Below are 21,779 nucleotides of genomic sequence, written 5' to 3' on the forward strand. Positions count from 1 at the left end.
AAGTATGGGATGTCGCTGGGGAGGTCTGAGTATCATACGTAGAATTCATGATATGCTAGAGATAACTAAAGGCACCTAACACATTACGCCTTGCTACTATTTCATTAATTGTAATGGGTAAATCAAGAAGAGCAACCCTTGCCCTTCCATTGTCTCACTCTCACCTCAACGTAATTATGAGAGAAAAGTGTTTAAATTTTGATTTACTGTTACTCGCTGCGGGTCTACAAGTGGTCATGTTTGTGGTTCCGTAGAGCATAGAGGAAATCTGATTCCCTCTCTTACAGTGCCGTTTCATCCAGCTCGGAACTGTTCAGTTCAGGAAATCGTTGATTTGGCACTGCTGTTACTGCTGCTACTGCTGTCGCCGTTGAGGCATTTGTTGCCAGTTCCTTGTCCTTTGGTTCATTACCATTCAAGCAGTACAGCAAGCTTTCGCTCATTTTCGACTCACTCAGCCGGTCCAAAATTTCTCCCGACGACGATTCGACGAAATCATCCGGCAGGCTGGCGAATGATAGGTCGGCCGGACTTTCGGCCGGCATCACACCGCGACTGAGCAGGTAATGTCTGCAAAAAAGGGGGAAGCAGAATGTTATGGAACCGGATCCGGAAAGCAGCATTGCGAGCAGAATCATCGTAATTACTAATACCCTTACCGAAAGGGACTCGCCAGAGCGCGCGACTCATGGGTTCGTTCCGCGGCACCACCAACAACAAAACCACCACCACCATCACCATCACCATGAACAACCATGCAACCGGAGGCTATGTTACCTTTAGAAGGAAAATGGTTCGATATCGGTGGAAGCCCCACGTCATTACCGATCGGTGGTAGACCCGTGTCGTTGATGAGCTGCTTCAGGCCACGATCGTAACGCGTGTGGGATGATGATGGTGTGCCGTCGCTAGCTCCATGCAGCAAGCTGCCGACTGGTACCGCCGGTTCGAGATCCACTTCTTCGTCTTCCTCTTTCAGGCTGGAAAAACTGCTGTAAGCTTCTGCGTTTGCCAACACGCAGTAGCATCGCTTGCGGGACCGTGGGGTCATGATCGATTCCTGGGAAGAAGGGATTAGTGTAAGCAATTAAAAGGATTCGTAACGGGGGAATGGGAAACATCCAATCGATCTCGATCTTTTGCCAATCGAGAAGCTTATTTTTGGTGAATACAATACAATAAAAAAATCAATAAATAATTCTTATGCAAAAGTAGTTACAGATAGAGAAAGGTAAGCTTCAAGCCAAGTTAAATAAAACCGTCACCAATCAATACAAGAAGCGCACATTAATAAGCATACAGGTAAGCGTGTAAGTGTGGCGGATTATGTTGAATTTTAGTTTGAACAAGATCGAAAACAAACCATACACCGCGGCGTACTTATAGAATCGTCCGGAACAATACCAGGCCGGAAGGAGAAATACACACCTGCATCGCTTTGGGCATCCGTTGGTTCATTTGAGTTGCGCATCGGCCGGGCCGCGTGCGTTAGTTCGCTGCCGCCCAATTCGTCCCGTGCACCGAGCCAGGCAATTCGTTTGAATTGTCATCGTTCGCCACGCTCGCCACGCTCGTGGTCGCGAACGTGGTGCTGGGCACGATGGAAGATCGGAGCGTAGGAAGAAAGACACTGTCCGCCAAACTACTCTCACGTGCGGTGGTGTTCAGTTTTTTAGCGTCTCTCGACCGAACCAACGGTTCCACCGGTCGGCTGTTGTTCTTTTTGCTTGCCTTGCTAGCATCGTTGCCGAACGGAAAGCGCAAATTGCCCATCGAGACGCCCTTGATGAGCTTGTTCTTGAAGAAGTTTATGTTCATGCGTTGCTTGGTGGAACTTCCCGCTGCGGTACCACCACCACCTCCTCCACTACCGCCGCCCGGTGTGGTTGGTTGACTTTTGCCGTCCATTTGCGTGGCCCCTAGACCGCCGCGCAGTATTTGCCAGCAGCTATCCTTCGCATCGTGCTTATTGTCCAGGTTTATTACATGACCTTATCCGATAGCGAAGGTTCGGTCGGAGCGATGCGAGTGCGTTGCAGCCCGGCTGAACCGTACCGCTCCTCCTCGGTATCGCTCAGTATCCGTTCACAGTCCTCAAACACATCCTCCTCGTCGCCTTCGTCCTCTTCCTCCTCCTCCTCCGTCACTGCCTCGTCGTTCGCCAGCAGTTCATCGTTTGAAAACTCGTCCACGGGCTCGCTGCCACTGTCACCGATATCGTCATCCTCCTGCTCTACAAAGTCCTCATCGTCCTCGGGAGGAGGAGGTTCGTTGTCCTCCAGCACATCACAACCGGCCACCGTCTCGGCACCGAAGCGCACCACCAGTCCCGGTTTGGACCGTCCCGTTTGCTCCCGATCCGAACGTTCCTCAACCCTGCTTCGTTTGCGCTCCGAGGAGGAATTAACATCTGCCCCTCCGCTGGTACTACGCTGTCCTTCTTCCGCTCCTATCTCTCCGGAAGATCGCCGTTTCAGTGCTTCCGGCTTTGACACGTCATGATGGGTTGAGGAGGTAGAGCTCGAGGTGCTGCTGCCACTTTCCGAACTGATCGTGCGTGTCAGCGAACCGGCCGGCTTTGCGTTTCCCGTGCCCGATGATGACGACATCGAGCCAAACGAAAGAAAGGAGCAACGCAAAACACGGAAACAAACACGGCTTTCAAACCAAAAAAACCGTTGCGTTTGGAGTCTATAGGTAAGGGTTGGTGGTTACCTGGAAAGTAGTTGGCGTTTGACACGGACGGTGCCACAAAGAAAAGGGCGATCAAACCAAAAAACCGTTGCGTTTACTTACCTGGAAAGTAGTTGGCGTTTGACTGCCACTGATCGTGCCTCGTTTCGGTGTTCTCGACATGAGCGATTTGTGAAAGATATGGCGCTTGATCGAATCGCTAATCGAGCGTGGATACTTCAGCCCTCCACCGCTGGCCAGCCCGGCACTACCCGTGCCGGAACCATTCTTTTCCCGGAGCAACACCTGCAGCGGCGTGCCATACCCATTCTGGCGGTTAAACTTGCTCACCAGCTTCTTCTTCTTGGACGACTCGGGTAAGCTCTGGATGTGCGCATACAGCTGCGCCAGTGCCGTGTCGGTCGAGTTCATCTCCAACGCTTCGGCCGTCTTTTCCCGATCGACAAACGTGTACACGGTGTTGGCCACCGAGTCCGAGGTGGTCGATTCGTTCAGGATGTGCTCCGGGGACATGGTTTTGCGGCGCCGTTGATCCACAAAGTACGCCCGTATGTCGGTGGCCAGCTTCGGTGGGATGTGAAACAACCGGGGGCCGGTTTTGATCATGAAACCCACTATGCCCGACATGTGCTGGGCCGTCGTGTGCAGCGCTTCGGGCGATTGCTTGCGCGGACAGATCAGGTGCGGCGTGAACAGGGTGGCCAAATTTACGGCCGACATCTTGTTGGTCGCCTCGTGCTGAATCGTACGATGCAGCAGCTCGATAATGTGGCGCAGCAGAATGTTGTTTTCTTCCGGCAGCAGGAGCAACAGCAGCTGAAGCGCATTCAGCAGCCGATCCTCGTTCCGTGCCGGTTGAGCCGCTTCCTTCGAGTGGTACAGATCGGCCACCTGGCAGTAGGCCGGGTAGTACAGCTCGGTCAGCAGTGGTTCGGGCAGGTCGGCCAGGAAGCTTTTCAGCACACTGGCACAATCGTGTGCCGTATAGCCGGCCCCATCGAGCGGCAACACATTGCCTTGCAGCAGCAAACTTTTCAGCTCATTCTGCCGCGCCAATGAACCCGTTTTGCGGAATATCCCTTCCTGGGAGATGTCTAACAGTGGACCAATCAATGAAACCGTGGGATTAATATACAAGAACGCCTGCAAATGGGGCCGCACAACTACTCACTTTCTTCCTGCTCCAGGAATGCGATCAGATGCTTCAGATCTTCAATGTTGGCCTTCGTAAGCGCCGCCTTGGCCGTTTCCGGCGAAGTCGCTTTGGCTGACGTGCAGCCTTTCGCTTTCTTGTGAAATCCTTTCCATTTCTTCAGCTTCTGCTTATCTAGTTCGGCTGGATCGTTTCTGTGATTGGTAACAAGCGTTAGCATAAAAGGACAACACAGCACATCGCTCTCTCCCTCCCTCTTCTTTTCCCTCTTCACCCGCCTACTCACTCCGTATCGGTGTGAAGATCCAGTTCGAACGACAGGTGCATCCGAACCAACGTAACGAACTGTTCCGGATGTTCATTCTGCAGCCTGCTGGCAATGTCTTGATCCAATCGTACCTTGGTGGACTCCTCCACTTCCGTCATCGTACAAAAACGCGCAGGGATTAAAGTTTGCACCACTTCCCTTTTCCCCCCTCTATGTACAACCACTCCGGAGATGTCGCACGGAAAAGTACCTCCTATTGTAGGCGTAGGCTTCACTTCTCACCGCAGGGACTCTGCGGCATAGCAAACGTAGCACGAACGAACATCGGAAAACCAGCAACCATTGCTTGCTGGTTGTATGTTCAGCGTGCCCAACAATGAACCGAACGAACGAAACAAACAATGCGAAATACGGGGCAGCTGAACGGACGGCTGTAGAAAGGGCAAACCGGCCGAGAACGAAAAAGTGCGGTTTATTTTGTACCCGTTGACAAACAGTTTGATTTCGAACCGTCAGTCAACTGTGAAAAGGCCGTTGCACCAACGGTCGCTGTGCGGTCATCGCCATTGATACTGGTTGAAAATTTCAATGAAAAATATTGCATTTGTTAGCAATAATTTTGTTATAAACATTTGTTAACATTTTTTTTAATTTAAAAATGTATAAATTACCTATAAACTACTTATAAATTCCGGAACAGCAAATCAACAGAGGAATATCGTACGGAAAATTCAAAATTACACTAGAACAATGGCCTGGATGACAATTCAAAACCAAAATCCCAGAAGTCCTCTACTGTAAATAAAATTTAATTTAAATTTTTGTTCTATGTAAATCTACGGAGTTGGATAAATTTAAGCAAATAATTTTCTCCAGAAAATTTGCATTTTTGTATGAATATCCTGAACGATATTCTACTTAGTTTATCGATTATTTTAATTTACTCCAATAATGTATTTGATGAACGAGTTCTACTGTCCATTATTTGTCAACACTCGACCAACTGTCAACGAGAAAAACAAAATCCTCCTCGTATCGAATTGTGCGAATCACTTGGGGGAAAACGTATACTTATGTTTTTCACAATTGTTATCATTATAGACGTTGTTGTGCAAAGTTAATTCTACTAGCGGACCCTTCTCTGGGCTGCCCTCAAATCGCACGCTATCGCGAACGACGCCCGAACCCTTGGCCGTTGCCAACGACTAACTTGAACGCAGTGAACCATGCGATAACTGGACCACAAGGAACACCGTACATTCCCACCCGCTCCACCATGACCGGGTACGATTCGCTCGGTGGCAATGGAGGCGGTCCATCCAGTACCGGCGGTGCCGTATGCCACTGGCTCAAGCACATGAAGCTGTACCGGGTGGTGCTGATTGTGGTGTTTTGCCTGCTGTCGCTGCCCTTCGTCTTTTACAACCTGCTCGTGCACGAGGAATCGAACGTCCAGCACAGCGACATCCACCGGACGCGCTCGCAGCTGTTCACGTTTGAGGATGTGAGCCCCCTGAAGGCGGCCGATCTGAAGCTGCGCATCGACGAGATGCTGCGCATGAAGGGGACGGTTTCGCTGGAGCTGCGTGATCTTGAATCGCGCCGCCAGAAGCTACAGTCGGACATCGGGCTGTACAATCAGAAGATCGATGAGCTCAAGCAAGAGCTGGCCCGCCAGCAGACGGAGCTGGATCGGTTGAAGATATCCGTCGAGCAAGCGCAGGTAGCCCAGCGCGAAGCCGTTCTGCGCAACACACCGGAGCTGGCCCTTCCGCGGGCACTCTTTTCCGACACGCTACCGGCGCAGATGCGCCCGATCGATGCCACCCACAGCCGGTCGTGTAAAATGAGCACCTGTTTCGATCACTCGCGCTGCAGTCTAACGTCCGGCTTTCCGGTGTACCTGTACGACCCCGATACGACGTCGATCGTTAGCGCAGGGTACGATATCGATGGGTTCCTGAAGACCACGATCAAGCAAACGCTCGGCTACAATGCGCATCTCACAACGGATCCGAAAAAGGCGTGCGTATTTCTCGTACTCGTCGGAGAGGCACTGTCCGAGCATGAGGTGCAAAACCGCTACGTTGCACCGCAGGGAGCTGCGGATGGGTCGGGCGCGCCCAATTTTTCCAGTTTGAACGTCACCCGCCTACGGCTCCTGCCGTACTGGGGAGGCGATGGGCGGAACCATGTGCTGTTGAACTTTGCCCGCCGCGAAGTTGGCCCGGGGGCGGGTAATATGCTGCAGGGCCAGGCGATGGATACGGGCCGGGCCATGCTGGTGCAGTCGAGCTTCGAGGAAAGCCAGTTCCGCGTCGGCTTCGATCTGATCGCACCGCCCATTCTGGGCCCACCGGGCGGGGACGTGTGGCAGGAGTGCGCTCCGATGCTGCCAGCCCGCCGCAAGTATCTGCTCAGCTTCCAGGGCGAGCTGTTGGGCCAGAACGGTTCGATGGTTGGGCCGCGCGGGACGGACGACACCGAGAGCGACACGGTGGATGAGTTTATCATCGAGCATCTGAAGGAGATGTCTTCGGGCAGGACGCAGGACTACTTCATGCTGCAGTTTGAGTGTGTCCCGGCGACGGAGCAACGCGCACCGTCGGGATTGCGTGACTGGTCGCTCTGTGGGACGGACAATTCGCGCAAATCGGTGCTGAAAGAATCGACCTTTGCGCTGCTGCTGGCACCGGGCGGAGGAAGTACGAGTTCCACGTTGCTGCAGGCACGGCTGTACGAGGCACTGCGGGCTGGAGCGATTCCGCTGGTACTGGGCGGCGATCAGGTGCAGCTTCCGTACGCTGAAACGATCGACTGGCGACGGGTGGTGATATCCCTGCCCAAGGCCCGTATAACCGAGCTACACTTTCTGCTGCGTGCCATCCCCGATGCCGATTTGCTGACGATGCGCCGCCAGGGTCGGTTGGTGTGGGAGCGCTACCTTAGCTCGGTTCAGTCCACGGTTGATACGATCGTGGCCAGCCTGCGCAGCCGGCTCGGAATTCCCCCGAAACCGATACCGTCAGTGATTGCGCACAGCGTGTTCAATTCATCGTTCGTCCCGCTCAAATCCGACCCCGTCATCGATACCGAGCCGGAGGAATCGCTCGGTCCGATCGAACCACCGTACCCGAGTCCGGCGTTCCGCAGGAACTACACCGCCACCCTGGTGCAGTCGCGCGAAATGTGGAACGATTGGGCCGACCCGTTCGCACTGTACCCGCAGCTTCCCTTCGATCCGGTGCTGCCGTCCGACGCGAAGTTCATCGGCTCCCACATGGGCTTCCGGCCGATCGGGAAAGGTGCGGGCGGCACGGGCAAAGAGTTCGGCGAATCGCTCGGCGGCAACTATCCCCGCGAACAGTTCACCATCGTCATACTGACGTACGAGCGCGAGCAGGTGCTGATGGATTCGCTGAGCCGCCTGTACGGACTGCCCTACCTGCACAAGGTGATTGTCGTGTGGAACTCCCCGAAACCGCCACTGGAGGATCTACGCTGGCCGGACATTGGCGTGCCGGTGCACGTCGTTCGCGCACCACGCAACTCGCTCAACAATCGCTTCCTACCGTTCGATGCGATCGAAACCGAGGCGGTCCTGTCGGTCGATGACGATGCGCACCTGCGCCACGACGAGATACTGTTCGGGTTTCGCGTGTGGCGGGAGCACCGCGACCGGGTGGTTGGCTTCCCGGGCCGGTTCCATGCGTGGGACGTGAACTCGCTCGACTCGTGGAACTACAACTCGAACTACAGCTGCGAGCTGAGCATGGTGCTGACCGGGGCCGCCTTCATCCACAAGTACTACACGTACCTGTACACGTACACGCTGCCCCAGGCGATCCGGGACAAGGTGGACGAGTACATGAACTGCGAGGACATTGCGATGAACTTTCTGGTGTCGCACGTCACGCGCAAACCCCCGGTGAAGGTTACCTCCCGCTGGACGTTCCGGTGCCCCGGCTGTCCGGTGTCGCTCAGCGAGGACGATACCCACTTCCAGGAGCGGCACAAGTGCATCAACTTCTTTACGAAGGTAAGGTGCATTGTTTTTATTTATTGGCCTATCAGGAGTAGAAATCATAAAACGCTCTTTCCGGACTTGGCGACCATCGCGAGGTGGACGGGGTACAGTTGTTTAAAAGCTTTGCATACCATTTGCTATCATTACCCGGACACTGGCCAATAGAAGAGGCTTCTTGATGCTGCATAGTTTCCTTCCCATTCACTTCCGGAGTATCATGGTCGTCAACGTCAACGATCAGTTTTGGTTGATTCCTTTCAACAGCAGCAGTGTCTCCGACGGCTTCCTTCTCAATTTGCTTGGATGTCGCATTGTCCTCGGAGACAGTGTTCTTCTCCTTCTTCGGATATATTTGGTTGAAGTTGCGATCAAACACGCCGACCAATACGACATCATCATCTTCATTAGGAAACTTTGTATGTTTTTTGGTGTGTTTAGTTCGTTTCCTTTTCAAATTTGTTTGCCTCTTGTATGGTTTACGTTTGTGTTGGTGCTTCATCCTGTACCGCTCTGTCTACGTTAAAATGGCATCCGCTTACTTCAATGCTTGCTTCGATTTAGATAGTGTGCGAAAGTGTGCGCACACTGCTCGCTCCGGCCTACATTGATCGGTTCCCCACTGCTCAAACCCTTCTCACGCGTGCTCTTCTCTTTTTCTCTTCAGGTGTTTGGGTACACGCCCTTACTTAACACCCAGTACCGGGCCGATTCGATCCTGTTCAAAACGCGAATACCACACGACAAACAGAAATGCTTTAAATTTATCTAATTGCCCGCTATTGAAATCACCGTTTGTTCCGTCCGTTGGTGGCAGGCGGTACCAAAGCGCGACCAGACCGGACGACCGCCTGCACCTGGGAGCTGAGCTGAGATGGAACTTTCCTACAACACGAAACCGACACAGTTACTGCTAGCAAATATCAATAGTCACCGTATATGCACTAAATGTAGAAGTACGCGATCACGTGATCGTGGTAAAAATGGGGATGCCATAAGGAGGATGTTTAGCTTGTGTGTTGCAACCAGGCACTGGTGTGCTGTACTAAAGGTGGAGAAAAGGACAACGGTACAGTAGTTGTTGCACAGCAAGCATCATTTCCACTACCAATGAACACACCCTGCTCGTTGGAGTAGCTCGTAAGCGTGTATTAGCAATAGAGATTAGGTTAGGCGAACAAAATGGCATGTTTTAAACGAAGCAATCGTCCGGTTGGATTCTTTTTTTCAAACCAGCACTACGACTGAGATAGAATGCGCGAATGAGAACGACAGGCGCCATTCGCTAGATTGGTGTAACATATTTCATAACCAGCTAGATTCTAATGAAGGCAACAGTAGCAGCACCGCCGTAAGCATACCAGTTAATACAAAAGGTTACAGCAAGCAACATTTGTGTATCGTAAAGCAACACTGCACGTGACATTGATAGTTAATGGGTTGTAAATTAAATTGCGTTGCGCGAGGGGAAGCGATAACACGGGAGTTTGAATTACATTTTAGTCCCGTTTAGTTGGACGTTCTGTGCACTTTCCCAGTTGTTTTAGCGATTAAAGTGTTTTACTGGCGCGTTAGTCCTAGTCCGAAGGGAGGATGTTTTAGGTTTTTAGGGACTTTTGTGCAGCTTTAAAAGGTAGAATGATTATTAGGTTTTATCTCGCCGCGTGTACACTCGTCTGAGATTGTAATCTTTGTAATCGGCACGGAAAAAAAGACTAATATAAATTGACACGTATACTGTAAGACACATCGTGTAAGATGCATTTTCTTTTCTGATGCATGATTTTCTTGAGAAACGTATTGCAGCATGAGGTAAGTAAAATGCTCCCGTTTAAAAAAGAAAAGAAAAGGAAAGTCGGTTAGCTTTCTCACCGTTTTACATTCGAGCAGTAGTGCTCATCTCACTGACACGGACAGTGGGAAAGGTGGGAAAATATTTGGCGAAAAGTTTGATTCATAGGTGCTTCTTTGACAATTTCTATTTTGTAATACATTTGTGAACATCTGATGAAAAATAGAGAATTAACGTATTTTGCATACCTTACAGGGTTTTCCAAGTCAATTTTGAATGTCAACAATATTTTGCATTGCTTGCGAGATGTTTTCCAACAGCTGTTAAATGTTGTAATTGCATCACAATAAAATTTCAATTCTTCCGCATGATTTTCAACGCATTACAAAGAACTGTCAAAGTCAGTCCAGCTAGTGATGCGTTGAGTGTCTTGCAAAATAGCTGGAAAATATTTGTGATGCGAATACAACATTTACAGTTGTTGAAAATCGTCTCGCAAGAAATGAAATATATTGTTGATATTCGAAATTGACTTCGTAAACCCTATATCACTTCTTCCACCTAATTTTCAACGCGTTTCAAGCTGGACTTAGTTCGACAGTTCTTTGTAATGTGTTGAAAATCATGCGGAAGAATTGAAATGTTATTGTGATGCAAATACACCACGTGACTGCTGTTGAAAAACATCTTGCAAGCAGTGAATAATGCTGTTCACATATTAGAGTGTCTTGGAAATCCCTGTATGTTTTTTTTTGCACACATTAGGCATTTTCAGTAGCAAATTATATGAATTTTACGATTCGTAAGAGATTTCATTATTTTACTATTAAATTTCACAAGTTATATAGTCTAAACTCACTGGTTGAACTTCGATTCCCTGCCAACTATTGAATATGTGCTTTTTAGTTGGCACGTTTTTCCATACAAAAAATTTATCAAATTTTTCTCGGCATGCCCATAAGATTTTTGTTAATTTTTCAAAAACCGGTTTTTCTCATACAAACGCATGATTTTTAATTGAACTATCAGCCAACTATCGAGCGTTCAATTAAAAAGCGTTCAACTGTTGCATTCTGACTGTATACTGTCTTCTACATCAGTTACCAATCAGAACAGTATTATTGAACGTTCGCCACATGTTTTTCACTAACGCAACTGTTAAACGTATATGACAGGGGTTGAAAAACACGTCGTGAGTGTTGAATAATGCTGCTAACATTGGAAACTGATCACTATCATATTGTTAACTGTAATATCATATTATTTTTATCCTCATATTATCGCTTCGTTTCCACTTCTTTCAATGCAAACCTTAAAACACACCACCTTCTATGAAACTGTCCATTTTGAAACTTTCAACTGCTGCTGCTCATCGCTCATACCCCCTCACACATCAGACCAGATTTGCCCTCCACGATGAGATTTGGCAATTGAAGAGAGCTGAACGAGAGAGAGAGCGCCGCGTGATTGTATTTTATAGGAGCAGCAAGGCTCGCACACACAAAAGAAGTCTCGAAATTTGTGTGGCTCTCTCGCTCTCTCACCCGTTCTCTCTCTCTCGTCTTGGTGGTGAAAATTTTTTCGGGTGAAACCAATTTGGGGCGATCCAGCCATCAGTAGCGACCAGCGTACAGGCCAAATCGCTTTTCTCCTCGAGCTTCTCGCGGTGTGCGTGCACCACACACGGGCACACAGGCGGATTTTCCACTACGCTCGTCGCAGCCGTCACAAATCCCGGACCCCGTTACGGGCGGAATCGGAAACGGAAGGCGAAACCCGTTTGCCAAGCGGGTTTGGCCCTTTTTTGGGAGGCTCCAGTGTTTCAGCGCTCCAGTGTTCCTTGCGTTCTGGTACCTTGTGCAACTGTTCCAATTCACCAATTGTGCGGGTGTGCGTGTGTGTGTATGTGTTTTTTTCAATTGTGTTTCTTTCTAATCTCTTCCACTCCCTGTAATCTTCTGCAAGGGAGAGGGGTACACACACACACACACGAAACAATGACTCCCACAATCCCTCCGCGTGTGCTTGATTGTGTGTGTGTGTGCGTATGTGTGCCTGCTCGGTAAGATAATCTAGAGTGAGATCGGTGACTGCGGGGAGAGGCAGGAGGTCGATCATAGTGACAGTGAGGGGGAGAGGGGCTGTTTGGACTGGCCATAGATATCTGTTTTCACCCGAACCACAGTGTGTGTGTGTGTGTTTAAAATAAATGTGAAAAATCCTCCCCCGGACCCAGTGAAGAAAAAACAGAATTGGGGGGTGGGAGGGGGAGGGAAGAAAAACGATGGGGACAGGAAAAGGGCAGCATGTGATGTGGTGTTTCCTGGTTGTTCTGGAATTTGGAGCAATTTTGCAAACTCACATCCACACACACATATAGAGAGCCTACACGCACACACACACACACACTCACGTACACGCACACAGATCCTGCAGGGAACTGCAGCTTACTGCTTACCCGGGAGAGAGGAAGGTTAGCTTGGAGGAAGGAGGCTAAGGCAAAAAGTGATAAGTGAAGTGAAAATTTGAAAAACCCTTCTGCTGCAATCCCCCCCCCCGGCCTCCCACAACACCAAGTGGTTTGCTGAAGTGACCCAGTGCATATGCCATCTTGCCAACCCGAAAAGCCACCCCGCCCCCTTCCCCACAACCCTGGGCCCCGGGTGTGCCAGAGAGGAGGTGTCCAACAGATTGCTCCTGCCTGCCTGCCAGCCTGCCTCCCTCCCTGCACATGCTTGCCCAAGGCGGTGGGGGGAAAAACGCTTCATTTGCAGCACCGTCCGACCGTCCTGTCTTCGCTTGGGACAGAAAAATCTAGCTCACCTTCACAAATTCGTGCCAAGCGGTGCTGCAGTAACCCGCACCTGGAGGCACCTCCATAACGAACCCTGCCCAGAAGCGCCCCCAGCGGGAGAAGGGAGGGTTTTTCGTGGATGAGAAGGAAAAAAAAACTACCAAGAAATGGAAAGAAAACATACGGGCAAAACTGGTGGAAAATATTGTGTGAACAGAAAAAAAAACTCTCAATATGTGTGTGCATGTGCGTGTGTGTGTGTGTGGAAGGATATCAGCAGTGGAAGCAGCTTTTCCTTCCACAAACGCTCCCTGCCATTTCCTCCTTTCTTTTTTCGTTTTTCTTCTGCCTTTCTCCCCCTGCTCGCGCTATCTGTTTAGTGGATTGTGTGTGCGCGCGCGTTCCTGTCACTGTGTGTGAGAGCGAGAGAGAGCGAAAGAGCGCGGAGCAAAACTTTCATCTCTCTATCTCAGTGTGTGTGTGTGTGTGTGTGAATTTTCTTTTCCATTGTTGCAATTCCCTCTGCTACACGCTCATCATCCCTGTGTGTCCTGTGGTGAAGGAGCAGCGTGTGTGTGCGCGCGCGAGAGAGCGAACGACAAACCCGCACTGCTGCTCTCCCGGAGCTCTCCCGGCCGCCCATAGCCCGCCAATAGAAAGCTGGCAGCTGCTGGTGGTGGTGGTGGTGGTGGTGGTGGTAGTATCGCACACTCGCAGGATACTCGCCATCTATCCCTCGCCATGCAACACGGGGCGGGCTGGGTGAGAGGGAGTGTACGATGCAATGCCGAGATAGCTCGTATGTCCTTTCTCTGTTGCTGCCTGGCAGCTCCTTGTTTGAACACGACGATCTGTGTGTGTGTGTGTGTGTGTTTTAAATGAAGAAAAATCACTTAGGGATGGAATTAGTGTCACGTTAGTGTCCGGTCCTGTGCCACCATCCTGCAACATCCACGTTTGCCGTCGAAAACGTAGCAAGCGATAGTGATGGTGGTTGCCTTCGGGATAAAAATACAGAAGTGTTGCCTGGACGAAGGAAGGCCAGCAAAGCCATATGATAGATAGCGTGGTGTGTTGAAAATCGCTCATAATGGGGTGTAATAGGGTAGAGCAGGTTAATAGTTGACAAGGTGAGTATAGATTAACCACCACTCACCACTCTGGCATGAGGACGCTCCACACCATTCAGACTCGTTCGTCCGGTCTGCCCGTTTGTTGTACGCTAGCGCCTGCCAGACTGCAACCATATTGTACCACCGCACCGTTATAGAGAGGCAGAGAGAGAGATCGAACAAATTCAATCATATTCCGTGTATCGTAGCATACCAGCACCGGAGCCACCTGTCTGTGCGATGGCGCAAGCCACCACGCATTGGAGTTATCAAAACCGTCGGCTGGCTGCCAATGTTTATACCTGTATCGGAGATCGATAGCACCTCTTCATAGGGTCGCCGGGCTTTGCCCTGTAGAATGTGGGACAATAAATTGAGGGTTTTGTGTGTTGTTACGTACGTGAACGTGAAAACATATGCATCATGTGACACGCTAGTCCCCATCCGAATGTATAAGTTTGATTTTTATTGTGCGTGTACAGTTGCCGAAGCAGCAGGCCGTTTGGCTTGACGGCGGTGTTGGCGAACGGCATTGCCAATGTCAAAAAACAAACAAAACCAAACCCAACTGCCCGATTCGCAGATGGGTTGTGCTTTAAGTTGTATGATTTTATCGCCCCCCCCCCTTTCGTTGCATTGATGTGGGTTAAGAGGAAGTTTAAGGATCGATCTAAGGCGCTCGTAGTGTGTGTGTGTGTGTTTGTGTGTATCGACATAAAAAGGCGTCAATGTATGATCCTTCTAATCGAATTTGTTTCAAATCTTGCTGGCAAGCAAACAAAGAATTAAAAAAGATAAAAAAGAACCATTTTAACATCCACAAAAGGGACAAAAAGCAGGGGATAGTGCTTAGGAGCAGAAGGTACTTAGTTCCATCCAACAGTGTAACGACCGTTTTACCAAAACTAGTTATTAACCCATTTTGATTGTATTGAAAACTTGAAAATTTTCCCAACAATTTTGGACTTTTGACCTATATTCCACACTGTAGCTCGACATTCGAACGCAGTGACTCCCCGGCCACTCCACCTCCCCCTCCTTCACTTCACAATGACGTACGCGTACGCTTCCCCCCGCAGCATTAACGGTGTTGGTGACCCCAAACGACCGTTTGGCAGCGTTATCTTCATTGTCAAGCTGGTAGGGAGCAGGGAGCGAAACGCATACGCCAAACCACTTTCCAAACATGGTAAAAAACGACACCCTCTCCTGCCCTCCCTTTCGCACCAATTCCTCATCCAACCCCTCCAAACAATCGTCCTCAGCTACGCGAAAGAATAAAAACAAAAAAATGGTCCCCATCCACTGTGGCACTACACCTAAGCTCCTAGACGCTAGCCTTCAACCTTTCCCCGTCATTTTGGGGCTGGATGGTCGGCACTCTTGCTCTAGCTCTGCGGCCTGCAGCCTATTATCACAGAGCGCCGCCGCACCGTTTCTGCCCGCACCGTACAGCCTGCCAGTCCATGGCATGGCCGGCCAACGCCGGGTGCAGGGGGGGAGGCGGAACGCAGCGGTTAACTACACACGCGCACAACAAACACCCGACCCCGACCGAAACGGGCGGCCGCCACCCACGCGGTGGACGACGCCGCCGCCGTGACGTTCGCAGGAACGCTCGTGAAGCAATTATTATGCCCTACGCCTACAGCTACCAGCTCACTGTCCTCACTGCTCTGGCTGCCGCAGTTGCAGCAGCGGAGGAGCTGGGGCGGGTGCGGAGCGACGCTTTCGTAGTTGAATGCTTAAAGTTGCCACCAATACTAGCGTTACCACTATCTCACACACACACACACACATATGGGGAGAGGGCTGTCGATCGTAAATCGCCCGTGTTACTGTGAAGCGCTATTTCCCACCCCAAACACACACACACACATAAACCGGGACCACACGGACAGTATGGCAGACACGAGGCCCTGTTTGCTTTGCTTACGAAATCGGATGAAAACTGATTTCCCGCAGCAACAACAGCAACAACAGAGACACAAATATCCATCATCTAGTTGCTTCGCCTTAGTATTAGTATTAGCCTGTTATCAGTCGTTAACGCTCACGCAACGCAGGAAGTGAGCGATAACAAACGCAACGGAAGGACTTGATGGAGTGTGGTGTGGTGCAGAAGCAGCCACGGCCACGAAGTGTTGGACCACTGGGAGTGTTTGCAAATCATACACATTTACATTTCAACCGAACTACAACGAAGCTAATCAGTGCTTTGATTTGTGCATTCTCATGCACAAAAGGTGGGCTCTGTAGCAACGGACCCAACACAGCCGTAGTAGACGCTGGTAGTGGTGGGTGAAAGCGGTGAAATCTTTTCACCACTTCTCACTGGCGTGTGAGATGTACGGCCGTACGGATGATGGTGTGAGCCAGCGTGAATCAGTTGGCCTTTGACAACGAATAGACAGTGTGTGTGTGTGTGTGTGTGTAAGTGTGTGTTCTTCTTTCAAGCGATTAACAGCTCATCTCCCGAGTCCAACCCAGGACGGTGTATTATAAAGTGCATTTGCGGGATTGGCACTTTGCGTTCAGTTCAGTGTGGTGGAAGTGTTTCTTTGATGAAAACTAATCGTGAGTTTACTGTTGGTGTTGCATCTTGTGCTAACGGGTGAATAGTTTAATAGTAACTAATGGTGATAAGGTTGTTAACTATTTGTAATTTTAGAATTGTCTCTTGGTGCCGTCCCTTTGTATCGTTCGTATCAATGTGTGATGTTAGGGAGACTGACGCATTTCTTCCTCCATATGTTCGATTGGTCTGACCTCCGATTGTACCTTTTTTGGTTTGGGAGTGTTGAGCAGATCATTTCTTTTCATACTATCAAAATGCCTTTGTCTTCTTTTGTGCCCAATCAAGCAATATCTAACCCTTTGCGTTCTTACGTCTACGTCTATACAGGCAAATGCATCCGTAGTAGCGTCGACGTCGGTGTAATTCAGCAGTGAAACGCATTTTTCGCAACAAAAAAGTGTACGTGAAATACAGACTCCAGTTTCTCCATATCGCCATTCTGTGTGTGTCGCCAAACAAAGGAGCGCCAGCTGGTGCAGTTTCCTTCTGCGATGGTAGTGTTGGTGCTGTGTGTGTGAATGTGAATGCGCTGTGCTAATCGGTGTGTGAAGTGAGTGAATCCCGTACTCTGCCCCATGGCGAGATGGCTGACGACGACGAGTGCGTGCTGACTGATCGAATCATTGATTGCAACTGCTGCTGCTGCAACCGTCGCCGCCGTCGTCATTGCATCGACTAATCTGTCTGTTAATGAGATGGAAATTGTAAAAATCCATCCATCGATTACCCATTCCCTTGCAGTGCATCATACAGTGGGAGTGTGCAAAGCTGCACTAATGCATCTAAACACACATATGCTAGGATCCGAAATTCGCAGGAATATCAAAAATGAGTAGAAACGATGAAGTAAAACAATACATTGAGCGGTCAAAGTGCAAGTTCAAGGTACAATGGGTTTAGTGCATTTGTGGTACAACGAAAGTGGTCGATACTATGTAAAGCTCAAGGGCTAAGGATCATGCACGAGCGGTCAGCATTGGGTGGCAAAAAGAAGTGTGATTTCGCAAGGAAAAAATGGAAACCATATCAAAGCTTTATCCTCCGTAAGGCGTCAAAGTGCAGCGAACAGTAGTGAAGGTAAGCAGAGCTGGGGTTTTGTGCAGAAGGCTGTATTAGTGTAGTGTGTTTAACCATTACCTGCTTTATAGTTAGCAGCATTGTTCACTAACCAAATACCACGTGAAATTGAGGAACAAAATACCCTTAAAATTAAAACAAATTTTAGAAAATTATAGCATGTTTAATAATACAAAGTAAAGCAAGTGCAACGTTTGTTCCGACTGATAGTGAGTCGCACCATCTCATCTCACTTTTAATCGACGTGAGTGTTTATGTGTGGCATGAGCGCTTGCAAAGCTCACTGAAATATTTCACCGAAAATGCAAGTGGCACTCACCGATTAGTTGCTTTCTATCCGCCCCGCACCATAGTTGAGTGCTGGCTGCTCAGCCGAGCTTGTAGTGTGCTCTTTCACGCTCTTTCACATTTTTCACAGTTCATCGGAGCATGCGCCGATAATGAAAATTGACTTTCCATTTGCGGCCAACAAAAAAAAAAAACTAAGCGAAAACACTTCAACCAGCCAAACGAACAGGGGGAAGGTAGGCGTCGGGTGCGGGAGGCTTTGAAAAAGAGAAATAGAATCAAAAAGAGAGCGAGAGAGAGAGAGAGAGAGAGAGAGAGAGAGAGAGAGAGAGGGGTGAAAGGTGGGTGAGAGCGATGCGAGAAGAAAGCTGACAGTGCACTAAATGATGGGAAAGCTAGCAAGGGTTTTCGGTCGGCGTGTTGTTCTCTTTTTTTCTTCGTCTTCTCTATTGTTATTTATCGTTGTATGACACTCACGAATAAAACCGTGAGTGTAGAGAGCCTCTGAGCGTTGAGTGTTGTTGGTTAATACGAACAGCAGCACGAATTTATCACTTGGATAGGGCGAAGTTAGATTTTGTGTTAGAGTTTCAGTAACTCACGCATATTATTACACTAGTGAGCAGAGGGGCGATTGTGTGCGAGCGTTCGCATCGTTACGTACATGCAAGATAAGCTCGTGACGTACGGCTCGCGTAACAACGGCCGAGCCGAGAATCAATGATCTCGTTTGCCTGTAAGAATGGTCTAAAAAATGTTGCCATTTAGCGTAGAAATACAGACCAGATACTGTTTCAAAATAGATGTGCTTTAACCTGCTTCTTTCCACTATTTGAAACAGATTGTGTACTTCTTTGGAGCTGTTATTGAAATTTTAGATCAGTATTAGCATTGTTTGTATCAATCAGAAGCATTCAGGACCAAACGAAAGCCTGAAGGAGACGCCTGGTCTTTTATGAAGTGAATGGAGACGCTTGGTATTTCATGATCTATTCAATCTTTTTGCGCCTTGTTGTTAAGAGTAAAACAGTAATTAGTTTCTAGCTTCCCTAACCAATAAAATCTCTCAATAATCACCGCATCAACACAACCTAATAATCGATTGCTTTGTTTCATCCCATTCACCTCCCCCATTCAGCCGCTACACTAACAAAGCAGTATTCGATCCATTCATAATGAAAGCCAACGAACCAACCCAGTCAACCCAGCACAGTGTACAGCTAACCATGCATCATACGTCTTGAGCCGTTGGTAGGTCGGTGGTGCCGACTTGGCAACACGCCACAGCTTCCATCGCTGGCCTTTGCGTTAGACGGCAAGCGATTGTTATCGGTTGGTGGGCTGCGCAGTAGCAGCAGCAGTAGCAGCAGCAGCATCCTCATCAACTGGCACTACCCGCAGCGACAGCAACCCACATCCTCCGGTGACGTTGTGCTGAGAAGATGTTCACCCAAACCAACCGCGACATTCGATTCTCCAGTGTAGCCAACGGTGACGATAACGACGACGACGGTTCTAGCCATCATGGCCTGTCAGTGAGCCCAGTGCGCCCGGACCGAGCATGGTGTGCTGCCGGAAGATTGTGCTGCCGAGTGGGAACGATCGCGATCCACTATCGCTGCAGCAGTGAACTCGATGCAAGCGGCGAGCCGCAAGTGACGAACCGGCATCAATACTGGCCGAACGGTATGGGTCGCGCAATTGACGAGCCATCGTTTGCCGATCTGTTTCGTAAGAAGAAAAAGTGTTGACGGGGGTTGTCGGTGGTGTTGTGAAACCAGTGCGTGAAATTGTAAAGTTTGAACAACAATGAATATTTAAGCGAGATCAGTGTGACCGAACCAGTGAGTGGAGAGTGCAGATACAGTGTCGTGCAAAAAACGTATGCAAAAAGTGCGGAAGTTCCAATGCAAACCACAAAACACTGCTACAGTGCACAAAACACATACACTAAGCCAATATACACAGTGCATATCTCAGTGTAGGTAGTGTTGTTCGCAAGAAACAGGAAAAAACACATATAAAACCCCAGTTTCACCATCGAATGTAAGAAAAACGGTTGAAATGTGACATAAAGATCAATCAGATGAAAGTGAAATATTGATTTGCAGCAAGTGTCGTTTGTGATACAAGCGTGTACCGATAGTGAGGCGTAGAAGCAGTGTAGTTCCATTTGCAAGACAAACTGGCCATTCTGCAGCCTGCCAGGTGGCCGGTTTATCAATAAACAAGGTGTGAATCGATGTTTTCGTACCTCAGGCTACAGTGGTTTGGTGTTTTGTGAAGAGTGACGAGCGGGGACAGTGTGACAAATCGAGAGAGAGAGAGAAAAAAAACAGGATACAGTTTCACAGTTCACAGATCAAAAGGTGCATTAGCATCAACCGGAGAGCAAAATGGACGACATGCCCGATCTGTCGCACCTAACGCAGGAGGAACGGGCCATCATCGAGGGAGTGATGATGCGCCAAAAGCAGGAGGAGGAACGGGAGAACGAGATTATGCGGTAAGACGGATGGGGCGAATCTTATGCAGTTAGTAAAATTAAAAAAAAACACACACACACACGACAGTTATAAAGTACTGCAATTAATTTCAAATTACCACCGCTTGGAAGGTTAAAAATAAATAAATAAATAATCACATGCGGTACGCTTCGGTGTTCGGCTCTGGTCGCTTTGCATGCTGTCGGGCATGTGATTTGTAATCGATATACAATCAAACGAGTAGCTGACGTTCCAATCTGTTTAAGTAAACAAAAAATACTCACCATTCCTATGCGGGCACAGTATTGTGAAGTGAGAAAAAACATGACACAATCACGTAAAAACAAATTTAAAACTCAATTATTCATGCACCGGCCTCAGGTTCTTGCGTTGTATCATGAACGCATTTAATTACTTTGCAATTTTAATGCACAAAAAGGCACCAGACATGTGGTGCGAATCAATAACGCATCCCGTGCGGAAGGCGGAAAATGTATCGTTTTTTTTGCTACGATAACAAATCTAAGAATAGGAGTGGTTTAGCAGAACTTTCCCTTTACTTTTCCGTCACTGGAAAGGACGCTTTTTGTCTCAACCTGCTCACACGCTTCCAAATCTCTTTTTTTCTCCAAATGCAGGCGCAAGCAGGACGAGGTGGCGACGCTTGTCGACTCGATCCGGCAAAAGTCGGAGCAACAGAAGAAGGCCGGGGTCGAGCTGGAGGCCACGTGTCACATCTGCCTGAAGACAAAGTTCGCGGACGGTATCGGGCACATCTGTCACTACTGCAACATTCGCTGCTGTGCCAAATGCGGTGGCAAAGTAACACTACGCAACAATAAGGTAAGTTGTAAAGACAGGGGCGGGAGACGGGTTTCGATGGGTAACTTTCTCTAACCGCACTGGTCGATGGTGTCACAAGCATAAACGAGTAACTAAAGGAGCAGCAACGGGAAAAAAGAGAGGAGTTTTTCGGGCAATTTTATTGATTTACTTAGGCAAACTGGTGTTCTACGTCTTCAGTTTTCGCGTCTAAAGGGAATTGAACCTCTGCTTTTACAGGAGCACTTTCATTTGACTTACATATATGTTTTGCCAACTCTAGATATGCTTAAAAAAGTATTTATTCACACTCCTGCTGCTGCTGCCTCTGCCGTTAGAAACGTTGTAAGTCCCGCTCGAAACAAGCGACACCAAACACTCAGACAGCAAAGCAGAACAACAAGCCTCAGTAAAGGCTTATTGATCGAGGATTCCTTAGAAACACATCAGCCAACTCATGGGGACGGCACAGGCGATACAAGAAACCCCCCTTCCTCCTCAACACCGAACAGAGATGGGGAAAAGCAGAGCAGTGGCTTCGGCAAGACGGATAAAAAAGACAGGGAACAACAAAAAAAACGTGAGCACGCGCGCACGAGGAGGTAACGCAACATCACCCGCCCGCTTTTGTGAACTGGAAAGTCATCGAAGATGAAAACTTTACCACGTTTTTCTTGCCCCATCCTCCCCA

General features: G+C 49.0%; 3 protein-coding genes across 13 annotated transcripts in view; 2 read left to right on the plus strand and 1 right to left on the minus strand.

The window, feature by feature from the left end:
- Positions 1 to 190: 190 nt before the first annotated feature.
- Positions 191 to 5,127, minus strand: LOC120896543. The gene is made up of 8 exons (XM_040300733.1): positions 4,134 to 5,127; positions 3,866 to 4,041; positions 2,797 to 3,788; positions 2,677 to 2,691; positions 2,033 to 2,618; positions 1,498 to 1,991; positions 660 to 1,060; positions 191 to 570 (listed from the first exon to the last, which is right to left on the minus strand). The coding sequence occupies exons 1-8, from the start codon at positions 4,271 to 4,273 to the stop codon at positions 282 to 284; spliced, it is 3,093 nt and encodes a 1,030-aa protein (XP_040156667.1). The 5' UTR covers positions 4,274 to 5,127; the 3' UTR covers positions 191 to 281.
- A 16-nt stretch (positions 5,128 to 5,143) lies between these two features.
- LOC120893798 (exostosin-3) lies at positions 5,144 to 9,886 on the plus strand. Its single transcript, XM_040295908.1, has 2 exons — positions 5,144 to 8,154; positions 8,807 to 9,886. Exons 1-2 carry the CDS (start codon positions 5,392 to 5,394, stop codon positions 8,909 to 8,911), a joined length of 2,868 nt encoding a protein of 955 aa, XP_040151842.1. The 5' UTR covers positions 5,144 to 5,391; the 3' UTR covers positions 8,912 to 9,886.
- Positions 9,887 to 11,489: 1,603 nt separating this feature from the next.
- The window catches only part of LOC120896382 (regulating synaptic membrane exocytosis protein 2), a 52,271-nt gene continuing 41,981 nt past the window's right edge, over positions 11,490 to 21,779 (plus strand). For 4 of the 11 annotated variants that reach the window (XM_040300436.1, XM_040300441.1, XM_040300443.1 and 1 more), the window contains exons 1-4: positions 11,496 to 11,781; positions 16,743 to 17,492; positions 18,919 to 20,286; positions 20,905 to 21,109. In XM_040300436.1, the coding sequence (XP_040156370.1) occupies positions 20,177 to 20,286; positions 20,905 to 21,109 (315 nt within the window). In that variant the 5' untranslated portion in view covers positions 11,496 to 11,781; positions 16,743 to 17,492; positions 18,919 to 20,176. Of the gene's footprint in view, positions 11,834 to 13,837; positions 13,856 to 16,742; positions 17,493 to 18,918; positions 20,287 to 20,904; positions 21,110 to 21,779 lie in introns of those variants that run through there. The other 7 variants (XM_040300445.1, XM_040300447.1, XM_040300440.1 and 4 more) reach the window with 5 other exon arrangements.

Source organism: Anopheles arabiensis, chromosome 2 (assembly GCF_016920715.1).
Source record: "Anopheles arabiensis isolate DONGOLA chromosome 2, AaraD3, whole genome shotgun sequence".
NCBI lineage: Eukaryota > Metazoa > Arthropoda > Insecta > Diptera > Culicidae > Anopheles > Anopheles arabiensis.

What these genes read in the sequence shown, in the direction of transcription:
- LOC120896543 (XM_040300733.1), bottom strand. Translation starts at nt 4,273, where the DNA reads ATGACGGAAGTGGAGGAGTCCACCAAGGTACGATTGGATCAAGACATT. An exon ending in ACGGGACGAATTGGGCGGCA is followed by an intron (nt 1,061 to 1,497) that starts GCGAACTAACGC and finishes CCTTCTTCCCAG; the next exon opens with GAATCGATCATGACCCCACG. An exon ending in GCTCTGGCGAGTCCCTTTCG is followed by an intron (nt 571 to 659) that starts GTAAGGGTATTA and finishes CCTTTTTTGCAG; the next exon opens with ACATTACCTGCTCAGTCGCG.
- LOC120893798 (XM_040295908.1), top strand. Translation starts at nt 5,392, where the DNA reads ATGACCGGGTACGATTCGCTCGGTGGCAATGGAGGCGGTCCATCCAGT. An exon ending in GCATCAACTTCTTTACGAAG is followed by an intron (nt 8,155 to 8,806) that starts GTAAGGTGCATT and finishes TTTTCTCTTCAG; the next exon opens with GTGTTTGGGTACACGCCCTT.